Source organism: Pelophylax lessonae, assembly GCF_965119305.1.
Source record: "Pelophylax lessonae genome assembly, chromosome: 7".
Classification (NCBI taxonomy): domain Eukaryota; kingdom Metazoa; phylum Chordata; class Amphibia; order Anura; family Ranidae; genus Pelophylax; species Pelophylax lessonae.
Genome location: NC_138774.1, coordinates 217,997,119 through 218,017,726, shown reverse-complemented (window position 1 = coordinate 218,017,726; position 20,608 = coordinate 217,997,119). Strand labels below are relative to the sequence as shown.

At 40.5% G+C, this 20,608-nt stretch overlaps 1 protein-coding gene across 1 annotated transcript in view; it reads right to left on the bottom strand.

Moving 5' to 3' along the window:
• CCDC180 (coiled-coil domain containing 180) overlaps positions 1-20,608 on the bottom strand; it is a gene marked incomplete at its 5' end in the record, with an annotated part of 90,909 nt that overhangs the window by 19,143 nt on the left and 51,158 nt on the right. The window contains 8 exons of the mRNA XM_082262829.1: positions 1,754-1,852; positions 3,042-3,158; positions 6,381-6,525; positions 10,091-10,237; positions 15,058-15,238; positions 15,688-15,863; positions 17,910-18,148; positions 18,888-19,199. Coding sequence (XP_082118955.1) covers positions 1,754-1,852; positions 3,042-3,158; positions 6,381-6,525; positions 10,091-10,237; positions 15,058-15,238; positions 15,688-15,863; positions 17,910-18,148; positions 18,888-19,199 — 1,416 coding nt within the window. The remainder of the gene's footprint in view (positions 1-1,753; positions 1,853-3,041; positions 3,159-6,380; positions 6,526-10,090; positions 10,238-15,057; positions 15,239-15,687; positions 15,864-17,909; positions 18,149-18,887; positions 19,200-20,608) is intronic.

The following is a 20,608-nucleotide window of genomic DNA, read 5'->3' as shown; positions in this document are numbered from 1 at the left end:
TCTGGCTGGTACCGCTGTGGGTACTGCTGGTTCTGGCTGGTATACTGCTTTGAGTACTGCTGGCTCTGACTGGTACTGCTGTTTCTGCTATGAGTATTGCTGGTTCTGGCTGGTACTGCTGGCTCTGGCTGGTATTGCTGTGAGTACTGCTGGTTCTGGCTGCTACTGCTGGTTCTGGCTGCTACTGCTGTGAGTACTGCTGGTTCTGGCGGGTACTGCCGTGAGTACTGCTGGCTATGGCCGGTAGTGCTGGCTCTGGCTGGTACTGCTGTGTGTGCTGCTGACGGGAAATGCTGGCTAGGAGAAGTGTAGCAGCGCCATGCTGGAGGAAGAGGTGATGTTTCCTGTATTTGTCACAGGCGGAGTGCATTTGATATCTCTCCGCCTGTGACTCACTCAGACTGTCATAACGAAGCAGGAACTATACAGGAAACATCGGCTTTGTTCTGACATATCAGTTGAGAGAGACACAGACTCAGCTGCACAGGGGGCCGGACCAAATGACTTTGAGGGCCGCATACGGCCCCCGAAGCATAGGTTCCCCACCCCTGATCTAGAGAGTGCAATATCTTTTTTGGGTTGGCTACAGATCATCAATCTTTAACAATCTTTTTCTTCCAACCGAACAATAACTTAGCTTGACATGATTTGTGCAGATATGCAGTGGCGTTAATTTACTAAAACTGGAGAGTGCAAAATCTGGTGCAGCTTTGCATAGAAACCAATCAGCTTCCAGTTGTTTTCAGGTCAAAGCTTAATTGAACAAGCTGAAGTTAGACACTGATTGCCTATGATGCACAGCTGCACCAGATTTTACACTCTTCCGTTTTAGTAATGCCCGGTACACACGATCCGAAAATCAGACGACAGATCATCCGACTTTTTTTGCTTGCTAGTCCCAATTAAAAACTGAATAGGTTACCAAAGTTATGAAAATTCTCATACGACAGAATAAAAATTCAGAAGTGATGTAATGTGTTGTAGTATACTCGTATTGTATTTTCGGGCGACAACTATGCTGATTAAACGAAAATCGTACGATCTGGTATTGTACGAGGAAAATCTTCGTACTTGCACCATCGAATAATATTGGATGAACTGTCGAGATCAGCTCTCAAAAGCTCTGTACTAACGATCAGATTATCGTTTGATCACTTAGAAAGCGGTATATTTCGAATGATTTTCGGATCGTGTGTACAGCCCATAAATCAACCCCACTGCATATCTGCACAAATCTTGTCAAGCGGAGTTATTGTTCGGTTGAAAAAAAAAGATTGTTAAAGATGATCTGTAGCCACTCCAATAAAATTATTTTTCTTGCTTAGTTATGTTGATAGCTGTATTTTTTATCTGTGTATTCCAAAGTTTTCATTTTCAAATTACTAACAGTTACCCTAATTAACACTAAGGGAAATATATGTATTATCTGTGTATTCCAATCTTTCTATCTGAAATAATTTCCAGTTGACTTACTTATAGCAGATTCTAGGTTGAATTGAAATGTTTGTGAGCCACTGGTACACCCCCATGCCTTATGGAACATGTAGTGATGGCTACAGTTCAGCAGTAAGCTCACTGTCAAAATTAAATCACTGTCTGCATCGTCAATAGTGATAGCTGGTCAAGAGGAAGATAAAAGGTTGTTGCAGCTTTTTATCAGAGGTTGTAGGGAGTCATAAGCTCCTTACCCTATACAGGGGTCCTGGGCATACAAGCACCTTTAAATTATTAGAATGGCATATTGATAACATACTTCTTTATCCATGTTGGGGTTGGTACAGGCATCTATCTTCATCCGTAGCTGCTCCAGATAAGAGTTAATCTTCTGGCTCTGAGAATTGCTGGTCACAACCTACAGACAATCAGATCATACTAATGTACGTTATATAAATATATATATATATATATATATATATATATATATATATATACAGTATATACCAGGGATTCCCAAACTAAGGCCCTGTAGTTGTTCAGGAACTACAATTGCCATCATGCCTAGTCATGTATGTGAATGTCAGAGTTTTACAATGCCTCATGGGATGTGTAGTTCTGCAACAGCTGCAGTTTGGGAATCCCTGGTATATACCATATATGTGTTTAAATATACATTTAAAAAAATGGTGTAAGCTATTTAGGATCCGAGCACAGACATATATACATTTCTACAGCATAGCGCAGGCCAGTGGTTAAATGGGCAGGGATAGTCTGAATTGCTGGATTATTTTTTAATAGCAGCAATAAATTATACTCTCTGTGCTCTAACCCCCCCTTCTGCTTTAGTGATTTTGGGGACACATCTGGTTACATGCATAGATTGCTGCTTTTTCCTGCTGGTTCTGTCCGCCCTCTAAAACGTATGCAGGCCATATATGGGTCGAATTCCAAACAAATTTTCTTTCGAAAATCAGAAATTTTTTGTGTTTTGTAATCCAATGGTGCCACCATTAATTTGGAAATTCGAGCAACCAAGCCTTCAATTTTTACCTTATGTTGCTACAGAAAATAAATTTTGCGGCCAGGAATCTTCTTTTCTTTCCGGGTCAAAGCTCATGCACATTTTATTTTTCTGTTATGTTTCTCCGACGATTCTCCCATCATTGATTAGAAATTTGTTTATTTTTCTAAAAATTTCCAACATGCCTGATTATTCAAACTCCATGGCCGCACGAAACTCGGCCGTTGCTGCAGCCCTCTAATGATGCAAACTTCAAACGAAAATTCTTTTGGAATTCAACCCATGTATGACTGGCTTTAATATATGTATATTGGGTTTATTGTATATTGGGTTTATTCTGTTAAAAAAAAAATATATATATATATATATATTGGGGGAATTGACTAAAACTGGAGCAGACAGAATCTGGAACAGCTGTGCATAGTAACCAATCAGCTTCTACCTTCAGCTTGTGCAATTAAGCTTTGAAAATGAAAGCCAGAAGGTGATTGGTTTCAATGAGCGGCTGCTCCAGATTCTGTCTGCTCCAGTCCTAGTAAATCTCCCTTAATGTTTGCAGAGTTGACTTAGTAACCCCACTTACCAGTGCTTTAATCTTCACCTGCAGATTCGTCAGTAATTTCTGTATATTCTCTAGGAAGATCGTGTCCATTGTTAGACTATGAAATTTGTCTTCATACTTTTTAACAACTTCTGTGGCCTGAAAAACAAGAAAACATTATAGATAAGGAAAGCATATTGTATTGACATTCTAGTGAGTATTTGCTATTATCCTTTATTAATACAGCAGCCACATATTCTGTACTTGCACATTTAATAATAGGATGTCAATTAAAAGTTTTCAGGAAAAAACAACACAAAGACATGACACATTAAGAGAAGAGGGACTTGCCTGAGCAGCCTTACATCTAAGAAGCAGAAAAACTCAATCAATGCAAACAGCTACAAGAAAATGAAAGCCAAAGATGGGTGACCATTTTAAAGTAAAATTTTCGGAATTCAGCAGCTTTGTAAAACGTGCAGGCACACTATGAGGTAAAGTGTTTCTAAACCCAGGACCCTGCATTAACTATATCTGGTCTCCCAAAGTATACAAAACATGGAAATTATTTTAGTAAATATAAACTGCTAAATACCCTTTTCATCAGCAGTATAAAGCATTCTTTTGACTTCTATCAGTGTCTGGTCAAAGCTTGTAGGAGGAGTTTTAATTCTACTCTGACTGTCCTATGAGGCTGCAGGATCCCTAACCCTCTGTCTGGCTAGTGCTGATTGGCCCTGTGCTGATCACATGCACTCTCCCAAGAAAAAAAAAAAAACTCTCTAGCAATACACACCAAACTGCTGCCCATTCAGAGAAGCCTTTGTAGTTTGTGAAAGAGTTCACATATTACAAAGGTTTCTGTGATTGGGCAGAAGAAGGAGAAGGGCAGGCATAGCACCTGCCCTGACTCTAATGCTGAAGATGCTTGAACGTGAAGTATCAGTTTCAGGCACCCTAAAATATAGCAAAAGCTGTCTTCCAGGAGTGTAATAGAACTGTCAGATGTAAATAATAGAGATAAACCCAGGATATATCATGCACCTCCTTGGACTTAACTCAAAGTGCGCCTTAACTTTTTACAAAGGAGCTGAATTCATGAAATTCAGCTTTAAAGTCTTAATGGAAGTACCAAAAACAAACTACTGGCTTGAATTAGTCTTTTTAAAGTTAGTACTGAAATTATCTAAAAAAACTATTTCCCAAAAAATAAAACAATTCACAAATATACAGTATGTGTAACATTTCCCATCATGTTGCAGAACCTGAGAAAGTTTCACTGTACTTAGATTAGCTTTGAAGCAGAACGCTGAGGAGAAGCTGTGTACAGTGTTTTTTTTACAGGATTATGGGAAGGAAGCCAGTTGTGTAAAGGAATCCCCTTTTTCCGTATCAGACATTTAAAACATGCTTAAAGAGTAACCTAATAGTTTACCTATTTAGTGTACCTAAATTTATATTTTTCTATTGCATGGACAAAATCACTGAGCAGGAAGATCTCCCTGCCAGTTTTTGGATTTGCAATCTTCCTTCAACTTTATTTGTAATATATAGCCAGCATCATGGGGAGGAACTAGCCTTCGATTTCTTCCCAAAGATGCTGCAGCATTTCCTATCATTTCATCCATGGTAAAGAAGTCCACTCATTTAAGTTACAATGTCCCCATCAGGTTGGTGTCTGACACTAGCACTGCTGCAATGTAATCTATATAAAAGGTTCAATATGAAGTGTAAGCCATTTTTAAGGCTACCTGAAGTGGGAGAAATTGGGAACTCAGATTTTCATCTACACATAATTCAGCAATAGATTTTTTGAGAAACATTCAAGTAGCCAATGGGCTATTCAACTCACAGATTCCATCCACTCTGACATCCATCTTAGGTGAGTATGATAGGTCATTCCATAAATTCCTGTATATATGAGGTGGTATCAAACGGTTTCAAGACCAGCTCTGTTTACAAGAAAGTACTTTATTTATCTACAATTACACACTATCACCTTTAAAACAGTCCCCTTGCACAGCAATACAGCGCTCCCAGTGTTCCTGTCACTGCTGGTATGTGTCCTGGAAGTCTTCTTTTCGAAACGTGTCAAGCACCTTCTGCGTTTCGTGCTGGATCTCCGCAATGGCGTGAAAAGGTGTCCATTTATGAAAATGTGAATTTTTTTCACCGTTCACTTCTCTGCAGTTCTCCGGGGAAAATTCTCACCTCTGGCACCCTTTTTATGAAGCGGTGAACATCAGTTGTCACAGGGTGATCAGAGGAGAAGTTTTTCCTCGGAGAACGGCCGAGATCTGTGTACAAGTGAATGGGCCACCTGTAATCTCGTGAGACAAAGCGAGATTACAGTACGAGAAACCGTTTAAAAAGCAGTGATAGATAATCACTGCTGAGTACATGTGCGTTCGACCTCCACTAATGTTAATAAAATAATTAGTCCCCCTACATAAATTTACATATATACTGCATACACACACACACACACACATACATTTTATATATATATATATATATATATATATATATATATATATATACAACACACATGAAATATATATATATATATACATAAATATGGCAGGGGGACATGATTACTGTGTTGGGGGGTCTGAACGAGGAAGAAGGAAGTCGATAATCTTCCTTTTTCCCCCTCAGTTCTCCCCCAATTCTGTCTTCTTTCCCCGATTCACCACCTCCAGGCTGGTGAATCTGGGAGTGTGAATTCTGACCCAGATCACCAGTGAAGTGCGGAAATCGCAGCTTCATAACCTGGCCATTTCTGTGTCAGTCAATGACAGATTCTCCCTGTGTATAGATGATCAGCGGAGAACATGTTCTCCAACAATCATCTCTGTTTCATAAACCAATAAAGATCGGAAATGAGCTGTGATCAGCAGGATCACTGCTCATCTCGGTTTCATAAAAGGACACCAAAGTGTGAAGTAAGATCATGCTGTTTCTGGCGAGAAACTCACGTGTGAGGAGAGTTCGGTGACAGGGTGCAATGTCTTCATGAAGCATTCAGTTTTTCGCGTTTGTTCTTTGTTCTAACTTGCTGTCCATGATGAAATAGCAGAAGTGGTAACTCACTTGGTCAGAATAGCACTACTTGCAAAGCTCCCAAGGTAAACAGGACACAATGTCTTTTGGCACACTAACTTATGAAGGTCAGTGCTTCCGGTGCCATTTGTTGTCTTGTTACAAAACCAGTCTCAAAACCATTTGATACCACCTTGTATCTCTGGAGGCTATTCATTTAATTTTTCAGAAGTTCAACAGAGGTGAACATTCTGACACAATAACGGGCATTGTGTATAAGAGCAAATTGACAAAGACCCTATCTTTTCACTTCTAAATGTGTAACTACTCCAGATCTACCTGTTCTAAGCACAACGACTCCAGCCCCTCCAGGTCCACCATTATGGAGCCCTCAAATGAAGTGATGGTGGCTGACGCTTTATGCAGCCTCTTACGAAGAGTTTCAATCTCATCAGGAGAAAAATTGCCACCTTCTGAAAATAATCTGTACAAAAGCAGGGGTTATTAATGAAATACTCAATTTTTATTTCCAGCACATGAGTTTTACTACTTAATTTATATTAGAAGAACTCCAATCTAATGGAAAAACAGGATACAGTTTTGAAATGAGACAGGGCTAAACCATTTAACAATTGTATCTCCTTTCCTGGCAGTGTGAGAAGATAATAGTTAGACGAGCACTGGTCAACCTTACTAACTGTATGTCTGTGCTCAATCACTCCTCTGCATTATGCTAACTGACCACAAAGCGAAGAGTGAATTGGGAAAACTTCAAAGGCATCACTGAAGAAGAACCTTTTTGGATTTTACCTTTTTAGTTACAATGTGATGAAGATCCGGAGAGGTTGCCAAAGCATCTTGGTTTTCATTTTTGCATGTTTTTGACATTTTTTTTTTTACGTTCAAAATTTTTTATTCATTTCAGCATAGAAAAACAACATGGTGACAATATCACATTGTCTAAAACAAGATGTAGCATAAGTCCAGAACACAGGAGTGTAGTTGCAAAATCCCAATCATAAGATAAGAGACCTGAGTTTAATACCAAGTACCAATAACTGGAACCCAAAAATGCATGTTAGTGCTTATTGCAGCTTGTGGTACTGCTACTGAGCATGCTGTGCAACAAGTTATTCTTAAGGAACTCCTGATCCGTGCAAAATACCATTGGTCACCATCAATAACATAGCAACAAAGATAAGATAATGAATATCAAAAGAGGACAACAAGGGGTCCAAGAACAGAACAAAGAAAAGGAAGAAGGAAGATGGGAATCAGGAGAAATGAGAATCCAGAGGATACAAGGAGATGGGTCCCATGTTTATACCGCACCGGGTGTCATGGACAGGGGTACATGCATATAGTTAGCCCAAGGCTTCCAGGTCTGGTCAAACAGCTTACTGTACTTCCTTAATAATTTCTACAATCTTTTTATGAGCCATAATCCAAGAGATTTTGTGTTTCAATTGTCTAAAGGATACTGAGGTAGTCTTCCATGCCCCTGCTATAACAATCTTAGCAGCTAGCAGAATAAAGAAAATTAGGTATTTCAGTGGACGTGGCCATCCAGATGGCAAGTCATTAAATAAGGCTAGACTCGGTTGTTGCTTAATAGAGAGCCCTGTTACTTTCCAGAGCATCGAAAACACCAGATTCCAAAAGGTCCTAATTTTGGGACACTCCCACTAAATGTGAAGCATGAAGCCTTGCAAATTACAACCCCTGAAGCATTCTGCTGTGGCTGTATTAAACATCCTGGCCAGATGCACAGGGACTAGATACCATCTGGTCAGTACTTTAAGACTGGCTTCTATTAAAGAAACGTTCAAGATGCATTTGAAAAATTTGAAGTCTGGGATACCAAGACTCTAGGTCCTCAGCACAGTTAAGGTCCCTCTCCCATGCCAGCATGCGTTGTTGTTTCTTAGGTGGAGTTAGCAAGAACTCGTATAAAATGGAAATACCCCTCTAGAACCCTGATCTCTAGTGCATCATTGCACATATGCTTTTAAGGAAGGAGAATCCCCTGAGTGCCATATTGAACATAAAAAAATTTAGCTATTTGATAAAAATGAAACCGTTTCGTTGGAGTCAGTAATAATAATATTCATAGCAGAAGATTTTTTTCTCATTTACTTTGAGCCCAGAAATCCTACCAAAGTTAAGTAGAGTCTAAAGAATGTTCGGGAGTAAGGTAAGGGGAGAGGTCAAAAATAGTAGCATTTTATCTGCGAATAACACACATTTATGTGTATGGGGACCATATAGAACTCGCTTAATGTTCGGGTCATCTGGTATTGTCACGGCCACAGTTTTGATCGCAATATCGAAGAGCAGTGGGGATAGTGGGCACTCTTGTCGTATACTACGTTCCACGGTGATGGTATCAAAGCGATATCCCATCAATTTAACCCTAGCTTGTGGGCCAGAATAAAGCATTCCTAGGATACGTAAAAAGAGAGGACCAAAGCTTCAGGTCTCCAAGACCTGAAACATGTAGGTCCAAGACACAAAGTCAAAAGCTTTCTGCAAGTCTAATTACAGGAGAAGTCCCTCTTGAGAGGGGCCCCCAGCCCATCCTGACCGCAGAAGCATGATAATGTCCACTGCTCTTCTAATCTGATCCCATCCCTGATGACTCAGGATGAAGCCCTACCTGATCCCTATGTAAATAAGAATTGATAAAGGATGACAGTCTTTTAGCCAGTACTTTTGTAAACAGTTTAAGGTCATTATCGATTAGTGAGGTGGGACAGTAGTTTTCAACCTCCCCCAGATCCTTACTAGGCTTTAGAATAACAGAGATATATATGCCATATGGGAGGTGGGGTCCAGAGAGGCCCCATCCCACAGATCATTAAAATACCTTCCCAAATGAGGGATTTAAAAAGGCCAGGAACTTGAGGTAGTAGAGAGCTGGGAAGCCATCCGGCCCTGGAGCAGAACCTGTCTTTGTGGATTTAATAGCAGCTATAAAGGAGCCTCCATACGTGTCCTATGCATCACAGAGATTTTGGGAAGTGAAATAACCTGTAGGTATTGTGCTCAGGACTGAGGATCCTCCCCTCCCGGGGGTTTGTATAGAGAGGCATAGAAACCTCTAAAGGCTTCCAACACTTTACCAGGATTTTGGGAGTATGTACTATCAGAACAACACACCCTGGGAACTGCAAAGGTTTGCATGCGTGGATTCAGTTTATGTGCTAGAAGTGTCCCTATTCTGCTCTGTGCAGGTAGATTTTGGTAGAGGCCCAACGGATACTTTTTTCCGCACTTGTTGTTAATGCCAGATTCAGTTCCAGCAGCAGCGATGTGTCTGGGGTACGCTTATGACATTCAAGCAGCAGTTGCAACTCATCATTAAGAGCTGGGATTTGTGCTTTACAAGTTTGGTGAATCTAGGAGGATAACGGAATACATTTTCCACGCATCACTGCTTTATGTGCTGCCCAAACCGTTACAGGGGAGACATCTTTCGTCAAGTTTTCGCTGAAATATTGTTTTAGTCTGACCCAAATGTCCTTGCACCAACTGATTCGGACAATAGGGATTCACTGAGCCACCACTGGTTGGAACCGATAGAACCAACAATGGTAGGAGACATTTATTTTTAAAGTGTTTTTCCCAGCGAAATAAAAAAAAAAAAACAACAAAAATTTTGTGCACCTCTGAAGATATTGCAAGTACAGAAAAGCACACGTTGATGAGCCAGGTATATAATGTGCCCCTGCCTTTCTCTACAATAGCAACAAGCGTATCCCTCTGAAATCCTTAGCATGCGGTGTCAGCCCCACCCACTTTATTTTTGACAGATTAAAAGGGACATAGACCTCTCTTGGTCTCCTCCCCATGCCTTGTCTCCATAACCCCTCTTTGTGCACAGGAAGGGCACAGGAAGTTATCAGCCCACAGAATTAATGGCAAAATCAACAGGTTTGAACTCATCAACAGATATAACAAAACACTTTTAATTATATATTTAGCAGATCAAAATGAAGGTCAGACAATGGATACCTAGATTTGGTATTAAATATTGGCCTTGTTCATACCTGAAAGATTTGATGAAATCAGAATTGGTGTCACAGAGCTTTCCCAGCATCTCCTCCACATGTTGGCGGTAGTTCCTCATGGCAGTCTGGACTCCACTGTTATGGCTATCCAGAATGGACGGCAAGGAATTACACAGGGCTACCAGTCTGAAATGTAGAATTAAAATAATGAACTGTACATGAGATATTTAGCAAGTAAAATGTCCCTAAAACTTAAAGGTGCATAAGCTTTATTAGGAAATTGATACATATGAAAAATATATGACCTTAAGCGCCGGTTCACACTGGCGCGACGCTACTTTCAGGGGCGACCTCCGAGATCGCGGTGCGAGCAGCGCGCCGCTACCTCGGAGCGGCCGCCACAGACTTCATAACATTGAAGTCTATGGCGGTCGCCTCCTGGTCGCCCCAAAGAAGCTCCGGACCCTTTTTCTAGGTCGGAGCGACTTGTGTCGCTCCTATTAGAACGGGTCCGTAGCTTCCCTATGGGAGGCGACCTGCGGCGACCTGTGAGGCGACCAGGTCGCCTCACAGGTCGCCCTAGTGTGAACCGGGGCTTAATTGAACCCAAAGTCAAACATTTTTAAGAAATAACGGCCAATCAGTACTGCTGCCTCATACAGAGCTCACTGTAGTAATAATGCAGAAGTGTCAGAGAGCCAGCAGGCAGGTCAGCTCAGGGGTGAATCCATACCAGTGTGGGGGTAAGAATTTTAGGGCTGTAGTTGTAATTTTTTTCATTGCAGTAACATGAAAATGTTTTGACTTTAGATCTGCTTTAAATAATAAATAACCATTTACTAAAGATCATCGCTTTGTATTAGCAGAAGAGTGTTGTATCATGTTAGCCATTAACAAAAATAGAAATTTGGATTTAGGGTGATACAATGTATTGGCTAACTAAGTAGAGTATAGTGCAAGATTTTCAAGCACTTTGGCCTTTTTGAAAGAAAAGAGCAATGTGCTTCAGAAGCTTGCACTACAATCTATCTAGCTAGCCAATAAATACAAGCCTGATTCCAAAAAAGTTGGGACACTGTACAAATTGTGAATACAAACAGAATGCAATGATGTGGAAGTTTTAAATTTCAATATTTTATTCAGAATACAACAAAGATGACATATCAAATGTTTAAACTGAGAAAATGTATCATTTTAAGAGAAAAAAATAAGTTGATTTTAAATTTCATGGCATCAACAAATCTCAAAAAAAGTTGGGACAAGGCCATGTTTACCACTGTGTGGCATCCCCTCTTCTTTTTTATAACAGTCTGCAAACGTCTGGGGACTGAGGAGACAAGTTGCTCAAGTTTAGGAATAGGAATGTTGTCCCATTCTTGTCTAATACAGGCTTCTAGTTGCTCAACTGTCTTAGGTCTTCTTTGTCGCATCTTCCTCTTTATGATGCTCCAAATGTTTTTATGGGTGAAAGATCTGGACTGCAGGCTGGCCATTTCAGTACCCGGATCCTTCTTCTACACAGCCATGATGTTGTAATTGATGCAGTATGTGGTCTGGCATTGTCATGTTGGAAAATGCAAGATCTTCCCTGAAAGAGACGACATCTGGATGGGAGCATATGTTGTTCTAGAACTTGGATATACCTTTCAGCATTGATGGTGCCTTTCCAGATGTGTAAGCTGCCCATGCCACATGCACTCATGCAACCCCATACCATCAGAGATGCAGGCTCCTGAACTGAGCGCTGATAACAACTTGGGTTGTCCTTGTCCTCTTTAGTCCGGATGACATGGCGTCCCAGTTTTCCAAAAAGAACTTCAAATTTTGATTCGTCTGACCACAGATCAGTTTTCCACTTTGCCACAGTCCATTTTAAATGAGCCTTGGCCCAGAGAAAATGCCTGCGCTTCTGGATCATGTTTAGATATGGCTTCTTTTTTGGCCTATAGAGTTTTAGCCGGCAACAGCGAATAGCACGGTGGATTGTGTTCACCGACAATGTTTTCTGGTAGTATTCCTGAGCCCATGTTGTGATTTTTATTAATGTAGAATTCCTGTATGTGATGCAGTGCCGTCTAAGGCCCCGAAGATCACGGGCATCCAGTATGGTTTTCCGGCCTTGACCCTTACGCACAGAGATTGTTCCAGATTCTCTGAATCTTTGGATGATATTATGCACTGTAGATGATGATAACTTCAAACTCTTTGCAATTTTTCTCGGAGAAACTCCTTTCTGATATTGCTCCACTATTTTTCGCCGCTGCATTGGGGGAATTGGTGATCCTCTGCCCATCTTGACTTCTGAGAGGCACTGCCACTCTGAGAGGTTCTTATACCGATTCATGTTGCCAATGGACCTAATAGGTTGCAAATTGGTCTTCCAGCTGTTCCTTATTTGTACATTTAACTTTTCCTGCCTCTTATTGCTACCTGCTCCAACTTTTTTGGAATGTGTAGCTCTCATGAAATCCAAAATGAGCCAATATTTGGCATAACATTTCAAAATGTCTCACTTTCAACATTTGATATGTTATCTATATTATATTGTGAATAAAATATAAGTTTATGAGATTTGTAAATTAGTCCATTCCTTTTTTACTCACAATTTGTACAGTGTCCCAACTTTTTTGGAATTGGGTTGTAGTATACCTGAAATCCAGACTTCTAATGTGGAAGAAACCAGCATGCTTGAAAAGCTTGCTCTACAATCTATTCAGTTAGCCAATTACTGGTTTTGAAGAACCAGATAGATTTTCTATTTTTAGTACTTTTCTTTACTTCCCTTTCTATTTTTCCAGAAGTTTCTTGGTAAACCAGAATAAATCGCACCTACCTCTTCCATAATCTAACCTCCTAGTGTTGACATGTAGACAAGCTGTAAGAGGGTCCTAAACAGACTTTAAAAATACACGAAAACCTTCACAAAAGAGAAAAGACAAACAGTTTCTCTTACTCTTCTCCTGTGCAGCATTTCTGCTTGCCTAAAAAATGACTGTCCCTCTTTAGGGGAATACAGTTGCAGAGACACGAGAAGGCTGAACAAGTCAAACTGCCAAAATAAAATGGCTCCAGTCTGTCAGTGAGAATACAAGTACACATCAGGAAAAGTTTATAAAGGCAGCAGCCAGAATCTGGAGCGGTTGCGCAAGGCAACCAATCAGATTCTATTTTTCATTTTCAAAGCCTAATCAAACAAGCCGAAGATAGAAGCTGATTGATTGTCATGCACAAATGGAGTGCAAATCCAAGATTTTTATACCTGTGAATCATCAACCCAAAAGAGAGCAAGAGAAAGAAAAAACAAGATAACAGGGTGGTCTAGGATAGCTTATTGGTAATAAATCAAAAACTAAAACTTCTAAAATCTCATTGTTTATTACATATATAGGATAAAATTCCCAACCAATGGGTGTAAAGAGCAAAATACATCACATGTCATAAAAAGGAAAAATACATTCTTCCATAAGTTAATGTCACATGTTACACAGTCAATGCGTTTCATGGTCACAGGCCACTTCTTCAGGACTTATATTTGCATATGACAAGTTTCTTTTGTCATGGATATAGTAGATAGTGGTGCTACAAATGAATAAACCCCCCTAAATAAAGTGAATAAATTCCATGAGGATTCAATTTCTTCTAGCAACTGTCCACCACACCACATGCATAGGTGACACCACTCCCCTTCAGATGTCAACTCACCAAATAAAATTGCCAAATATTCTTATGTTGGCAAAGTAAGCAAACACCCTCTCTAGGGTTGATGATAATCCACAACTGTTGTCCACTCCTCAGTGATGATCCATAAAATAGCATGTGTATAAGAGAAAGAAAGTACTGATAGTGCAATAAGGTATTACAAGCTTTATTAAAACCAAACTAATTCTGATAAATTTTGTAATATCTGACGCTCAAAGTGGGGTTCAACGCATGGTTGATCATGGTTGGGTGATGACACTGAGGAGTGGAGTATCATCAACCCTAGAGAGGGTGTTTGCTTACTTTGCCAATATGAGAATATTTGGCAATTTTACTTGGTGAGTTGACATCTGAAAGGGAGTGGTGTCACCTATGCACGTGGTGTGGTACACAGTTGCTGGAAGAAATGGAATCATCATGGACACTTATGCTTTCTACATTTTTTATTAGGGACTTTTTAATATTATTAGAACCTTTACTGAACTTTATTCATTTGTTTTATTCACAGGGGTTTTTTGATTTGTAGCGCCACTATCTACTATCTCTATATTTCTGCACCTGGTAGATACGTTGTTATTTCTTTTATGTTAAAGTGGCAACTGCTCACAGACATATATTTATAAGACCATATTGCATGGCGCAGTGATAGGATCTTTTTATAGGTGCGCTTTGATCACGGATCCTGTGGTTGTATACAAGTTTCTTTTGTTGAAGATTATCCATGCCTAATCTTTAGACATGGACATTCATTTAAGGAAATGTTGGTCAAGAGCCACTTGAGAGACAACCGGGGTGCAAACCTGTGGCGGTCATGCCCAAGGGGTACCTTTAAGTGTGGCCATTGTTCATACTGTAGATTCATACAGGTCTCAAGCAACTCAATGAGAATAGGCAGGTACAATTTTACACCCAAACATTTAGTTAACTGTGAGACTGTGGGCATTGTTTGCCTATTAACCTGTTAATGCGATGCCTTTTATGTAGGGAAACCGCAAAGGAAGTTTTGGCAGAGAATTAGGGACCATGTGACTGACATTAGGGGATCGAGTTTGGAAAGTCCCATTGGACGACATTTTGCAGACAAAGATGACCACCTTGTTCTGTTGTTTTTTTACTTTTCCTGCCATGCACAAATGCTCTAAATTCTGTCTGCTCCATTTTTGATATGTCACCCATCATGTCCCTTATGGGTGGACTTACTGTACCTCCAATAGTCTGAAGCCCCACATCTTTGGGATCAATTAGTAAACATGAAAAGACAAATTATTAATATAGTGGTATGGTGTAGTAAATAGTCATATACTCACTTATCAGACTTATTGGCATTCAGGAATGTGCTTTCCATGGATATGATTTTGCTGCGGAAATTTTCAGTCTCACTTTTCATTTTCTCAATCAGTAAAGTGCTCTCTTCCTTTAAATCATTAAGTGCTTGATTCACTCCTTCGCAGTGGCGGTCCACACGTTCTGAGTGTAGGAGCAATTCAGCTACAAGGGAATCAGAATTATATTTTTTTCAGAGGCACATGTAGGATTAAAATGTATTGCAAACAGGACTGGCTTTTGATTGATAATAACCCATCTTTTGCCAATACACAACTTTCTGATATATTTTTATACCAGCCATAGACATATAAGTGTAGTTTTACATATTTTCCTAGGAGTTTCCAATGAGCTGTTTCTCACTAAAGATATATGTGTATGTTTATAATCATATTTATTGCAAGTCCAAAAAATAGGAAGGAAGTAAGGCTTTGCGAGACCTAAACAATGTCACCACCCTACTTATTCCATGGTACAGAATAGGTGGTGGGGTTATAAAGGTAAGTGCATTGTTTAAAATATCATATGACTGTTTAATAACACTTACTTGTGTTTCATATGTCTGCGTAGATGTTTGCATGAAAGATGAAAGTTCACGTGTCAAATGACTGTACCTGCCCTAACGTTGTGGATGTCCATCTCTATGCGTAGCCCCCTGGGTTCATGAAGGTGGCAGAGCAAATCCAGTTCAGACTTCAGCTCCTCCTTCTTGGCCAGAACAATACAATGAGAATTGGACACCATTTCATCAAACCAACCCTCCAGGTGCTCAAAGAAGCCAAACCGAATACTGAAAATGAGAGGAAAGTTAAAATGAGATTATCATATTGTCACAACAGTAAACAGACCAATGAGAAAAAGAGAGCATCTACATGGCAAACAGCAACCAATCAGGTAGATACCAAAAGGCTCTCTAGAAAAAAAAAAAAAAAAAGTATTGTGTTTAACGTAGAATCAATCATAAATGGGCATGAATAAGAATGTAAATTATCACTATATACTGTTATAAGAAAGCTGTCTTACCTCTCAGGGACAGGTTTGTGTGTTGTTATTCGCTTGTATTTTCCCCCTAGAAATTTCAGCCCAGTGTCAGGCTATAATGCCCACACTGATGTGACCTGTATCCTATCTGAGGTCAGGGCTAAGTAGCTTTTTATAGGACTGATAGAGAAGAGCAAAGCTATCAGATAACAAACCCTTGAGTTTGTTATATGAAGGTTTATTTAGTCTTTGTGATCAACGTTGAGCTCAGGCAAGAGAAAAGACATACTACACACTTATGTTCTGACGGCGAGAAAAAAAGGAAATGATGATTAACAGTGTAATATCTTAGTGTTAAAGTGAACTTAGCCCATAGGGAGAAAAAGCAAAACACTTGTTAGTGATACTAAATTCTTATTTTTTTGTTTTGTTTAAAAATAACAAACATGTCATACTTACCTGCTCTGTGCAGTGGTTTTGCACAGAGCAGCCCAGATCCTCCTCTTCTCGGATCCCCCGCTGGTGCTCCTGGCCCCTCCCTCCTGCCGAATGTCCCCATAGCAAGCAGCTTGCTATGGGGGCACCTGAGCTGAACCGCTGCTCTGTGTGTCCATTCAGACATGGAGCCCCTGCTTGGCCCCACCCTCTCTCTCTCCTTATAGGCTCACTGACTTTGAGTGACAGCAGGGGGAGCCAATGGTGCCTGCTATGTGTCTCAGCCAATCAGGAGGGAGAGTTCCAGACACAGAGTCTTTTGTGAAACATTGCTGGATAAAGATGGGACTCAGGTAAGTATGGAGGGGCTGAGGGGGGAGCTGCACACAGAAGGTTTTTATCTTAATACATAGAATGCATTAAGATAAAAACCTTCTGCCTTTAGAGCCACTTTATGGGATTGGGTATAGAGTTCTTATCCTTAATTTCTTTAAAGAGAGGGTATATAGTTATGTCTATAATTTATTTTTTTATTAAGATCAGGACTAAATTATAATTTTTTTTTTTAAATTAAGATCAGGACTAAAAAAAAAGAAAATGTAAAAAATGTTAGGTAAATATTTATATATAGCTAATAAAGATTTTTTTTCACATGCTTTTCAGCCTCTACTTAGCTGCTTTGCTGAAAAAAATTCAGTTGTTTACAGCTCAGAAGCTGAAGCAAAACTATACACAAACACTATTGAATGCATAAGGCCCCTTTCACACTATCCCTCCGTCGGACGGATTCCGTTTTTCTCAGCGGGGGATCGAGCCGCCGATCCCCCGCTAAACAGCAGGATGACAGCTGTGTCTCCGCGCTGTGTGCGGAGACACAGCTGTCAGTTCCCCATGCATCTCTATGGGGGAAATCGGATGGGAACGGACTGTCGGTCCGTTCTCATCCGATCCCATCCGATCCGGGGACCGATGGAGGGACCGTTCAGATCCGCAAAAAAAACCGGACAGGCGGATCTGAACGGTCCGCCTGTGTGAAAGGGGCCTAAGAGCAGCGGCTCCCCCACCTCTCTCCTTTTTCTGTTCAGATGGCTCTCTGGGAAGTTTCATTCAAAATGAAACAGACAGAAAACAAGCAGTTTTTGTTGTGCTCTTTCTTTGGAAAATCCAAAATGCTCCTTAAGATCCATTTTGAATGTTTTTGTATAAATAGCAGAAAACAGATATACAATAATTTGTGATGAGATTGATGCAAGCCATTATAGTTTTCCTATAGGGAAAACTTCTGAGACAAAACTGGTTTGGAAAGCTATTAAAGTCAATGGGACTCCAATTTCAGAGCTGAGCAGCTTTTCTTCTAAGCCAATTTCAGCCACCTCTATGGGGTCTATGGGGTTCATAAGATGGGGTTTATGAGACTCACTTGTTCTTTAGCTCAGTAATCAGCTCCTCCGGCACCAGCATCAGGTTTATATTGATAGGGCTTTCCTCTTCTATGATAGCCTCGGTGAAGAACACATTCTCTGGCACTGGCTGGTCTATCACAATAGATTTGCTCTTTTGCTTCCTGCTGGGTGACAGCACAGTGTATGTGTTTCCTCTGGATGTTAAAAATCTCTCAACCACCTCTGGGACTTCTGTGTGCTCTCCTGTTGGCGATTGCTGGAATACAGGGAACATGGTTAGTTGTCTTTTGTAGCTAGTGCCATACCAAAATAAGTAAGCATATGGCAGGTGGCCTTCTGAGCTGGTACACCGTTTCTGCAGGGGCTAGGACAATGCAATGTTTTTTCCACCATCCAGATACTATTATGTATTCCAGAACACAGACAAGGCCGGCCCTACCATGGGTCCCACTGGGTCCACTGGACCCAGGCAGCACTTGGAGAGGGGCAGCAAATTAACCCCCAAGATTTTTTTTACAGCAGTTTTGTGTGTCATCAGTTTGCGGTGTGTTACGGGTGGTATTTCCCGATCTCATACTGCCACCCGTAGTGCACACTGATAAGTATAAGGAGGCGGAGTGTCTCCTCCAGGGAACTTCCCTCACGTGATCATGGTGTGTGCAATGACCTCAGACATCAGTGCACTCCATCTCATGCAGAATAGGCTGGATCTTCTAGGGCGATGGGTACTGCAGACACAGGAGTGACAGGAGGACTAGGACAGGCAGTGAGTGTTTGGTGGACCAGTCCGGTAGTGAGTTATGGAAGAAGATAACAGTATACTTAATATTTTCTAAAGGTTACATTTATATAAAATAATGGATAAGGGGGCCTTTTGTTGGGTGTGATTTTTTATTTTTTTTTGGGAGGGGGGGGGGCAGCATTTCATTCATGGACGCAGGCAGCACAATGTCTTGTGCCAGCCCTGAACACTGAAGAATATTTTTCAAACTTACCTTGATCTGAGTGTTGCCGGGAGTTTCCAAAATGTCATCATGGCCAGAATTGTTTGTTACATTATTCTCATTCTCTGCTGATACCTGAGCAGATACTTCTTCTTCATCAGCCACTGTGCTTACTACTTCAGGTGGCTGCAGTATCTTCATTCCAGTATTCTCTATAGGGTGATCCCATGTAACACCAGACTTGTCATCAATATCCTGTGATGCATAGGCTATAGGCTCTTTTTCCACATCCGGCCTGCCTGGTTCCTGGGACATGGTTTTGCAGCTTTTACCATCTGATTCTTTAATTATCAGAGGAGCCTTCTGTAAAAGAAGAAAAAAAGCTACATTATACAGAGCAGAGGAACTACAAGTCATAGCAGTTCTTGCACCTGAATGTACAAAATTCAGAGCCAGTGGTACCATGCTACCTGCATAAGGCACTTGATGGAAGAGGTTTTTAAAGTAAAACTTCAATTCTGTAATACTGTATAGTATATAGTAATGCCTTCATTTAACCTCTTTAGCCCCGGAAGGTTTACCCCCCTTCATGACCAGGCCATTTTTTACAGTATGCGTACTGCGTTACTTTAGGTGACAATTGCGCGGTTGTGTGACACTACCCAAATAAAATGGATGTTCTTTTTTCCCACAAATAGAGCTTTCTTTTGGTGGTATTTGATTACCTCTTCTTTTTCTATTTTTTGCGCTATAGGAGTGCTTTCTAATTGTGGGGGAAGGGGTGCTTTAACTGGGGGAAGACAGAGATCCGTGTTCCTGCTTAGCAGAAACACGAGATCTCCATCTTTCCCTCTCACAGAACGGCGATATGCCTTGTTTACATAGGCAGACCACCGTTCTGCCTCTCCTGAGAACGATCATGAGATGCCAGCAAACATCGAGTGATTGGCTCCTGCGCCCAAGACCCAGTGCACGAATTCATGTACAGGTACCTAATTTAGTGCAGGAGGGCCGCCCTGCTGCAGTACTGTATATGTGCGTGGGGCGGTCCAGAAGAGGTTAAACTTATTATGTATTTCAAACATTTCTAATTTTTATTTCCTACATGATTCTGTTTCCAAAATTTTCTCTGGTATCTGCTAGGTGGAACAGAACATAGACAGACCTTCCTTTAGGCACCGTTTCACTCCTAAAAAATGTCTGGAATTTACAGTCAGCATGTGCTATTTATAGAAGAAACTTTTTTTTTTATTTTAAATAGAGTAAGGGGGGTTATAATCTCTGCTGGTGTTTTTTTTTTTTTTTTGCCATTGGGAAGGCTTCTCTTCACTTCCTGCCCCATAGCCAAAACAGGAAGTGCCAGAAAATCCCTCCAAAGTGAGGGAAGCCCTGATTATCATCAGCACTAGTGTCCTCATTGCAAGCTTTCCCCTTATTCTTGTTCTTGTCACAACCAAACCTTTTAGAATTTCTTTCACTTTAATGAATAACAGTAAACAGGACAAGAGGTTAAATCTCCACAACGGGGATAGAGACAGCAATCAAAACCTGACAGGTGTTGTAATTCACTCTATCCAAAACTAAAAAAAAAATGCCTTTAGTTATAATTTCAGTATATCACTTAGTGCAGTTAAAAATAGTGGATTTAGACCACAAGGAAGCAGCAGCAGTAAACTATGAAATGTGGGTAAGTAAATAAAGTGAACCAGTCATGAAAAGAGAGAAGAAAAAGGTATGCCGCACATCCGTGTAGTCTTATGGTAGTGATGCAA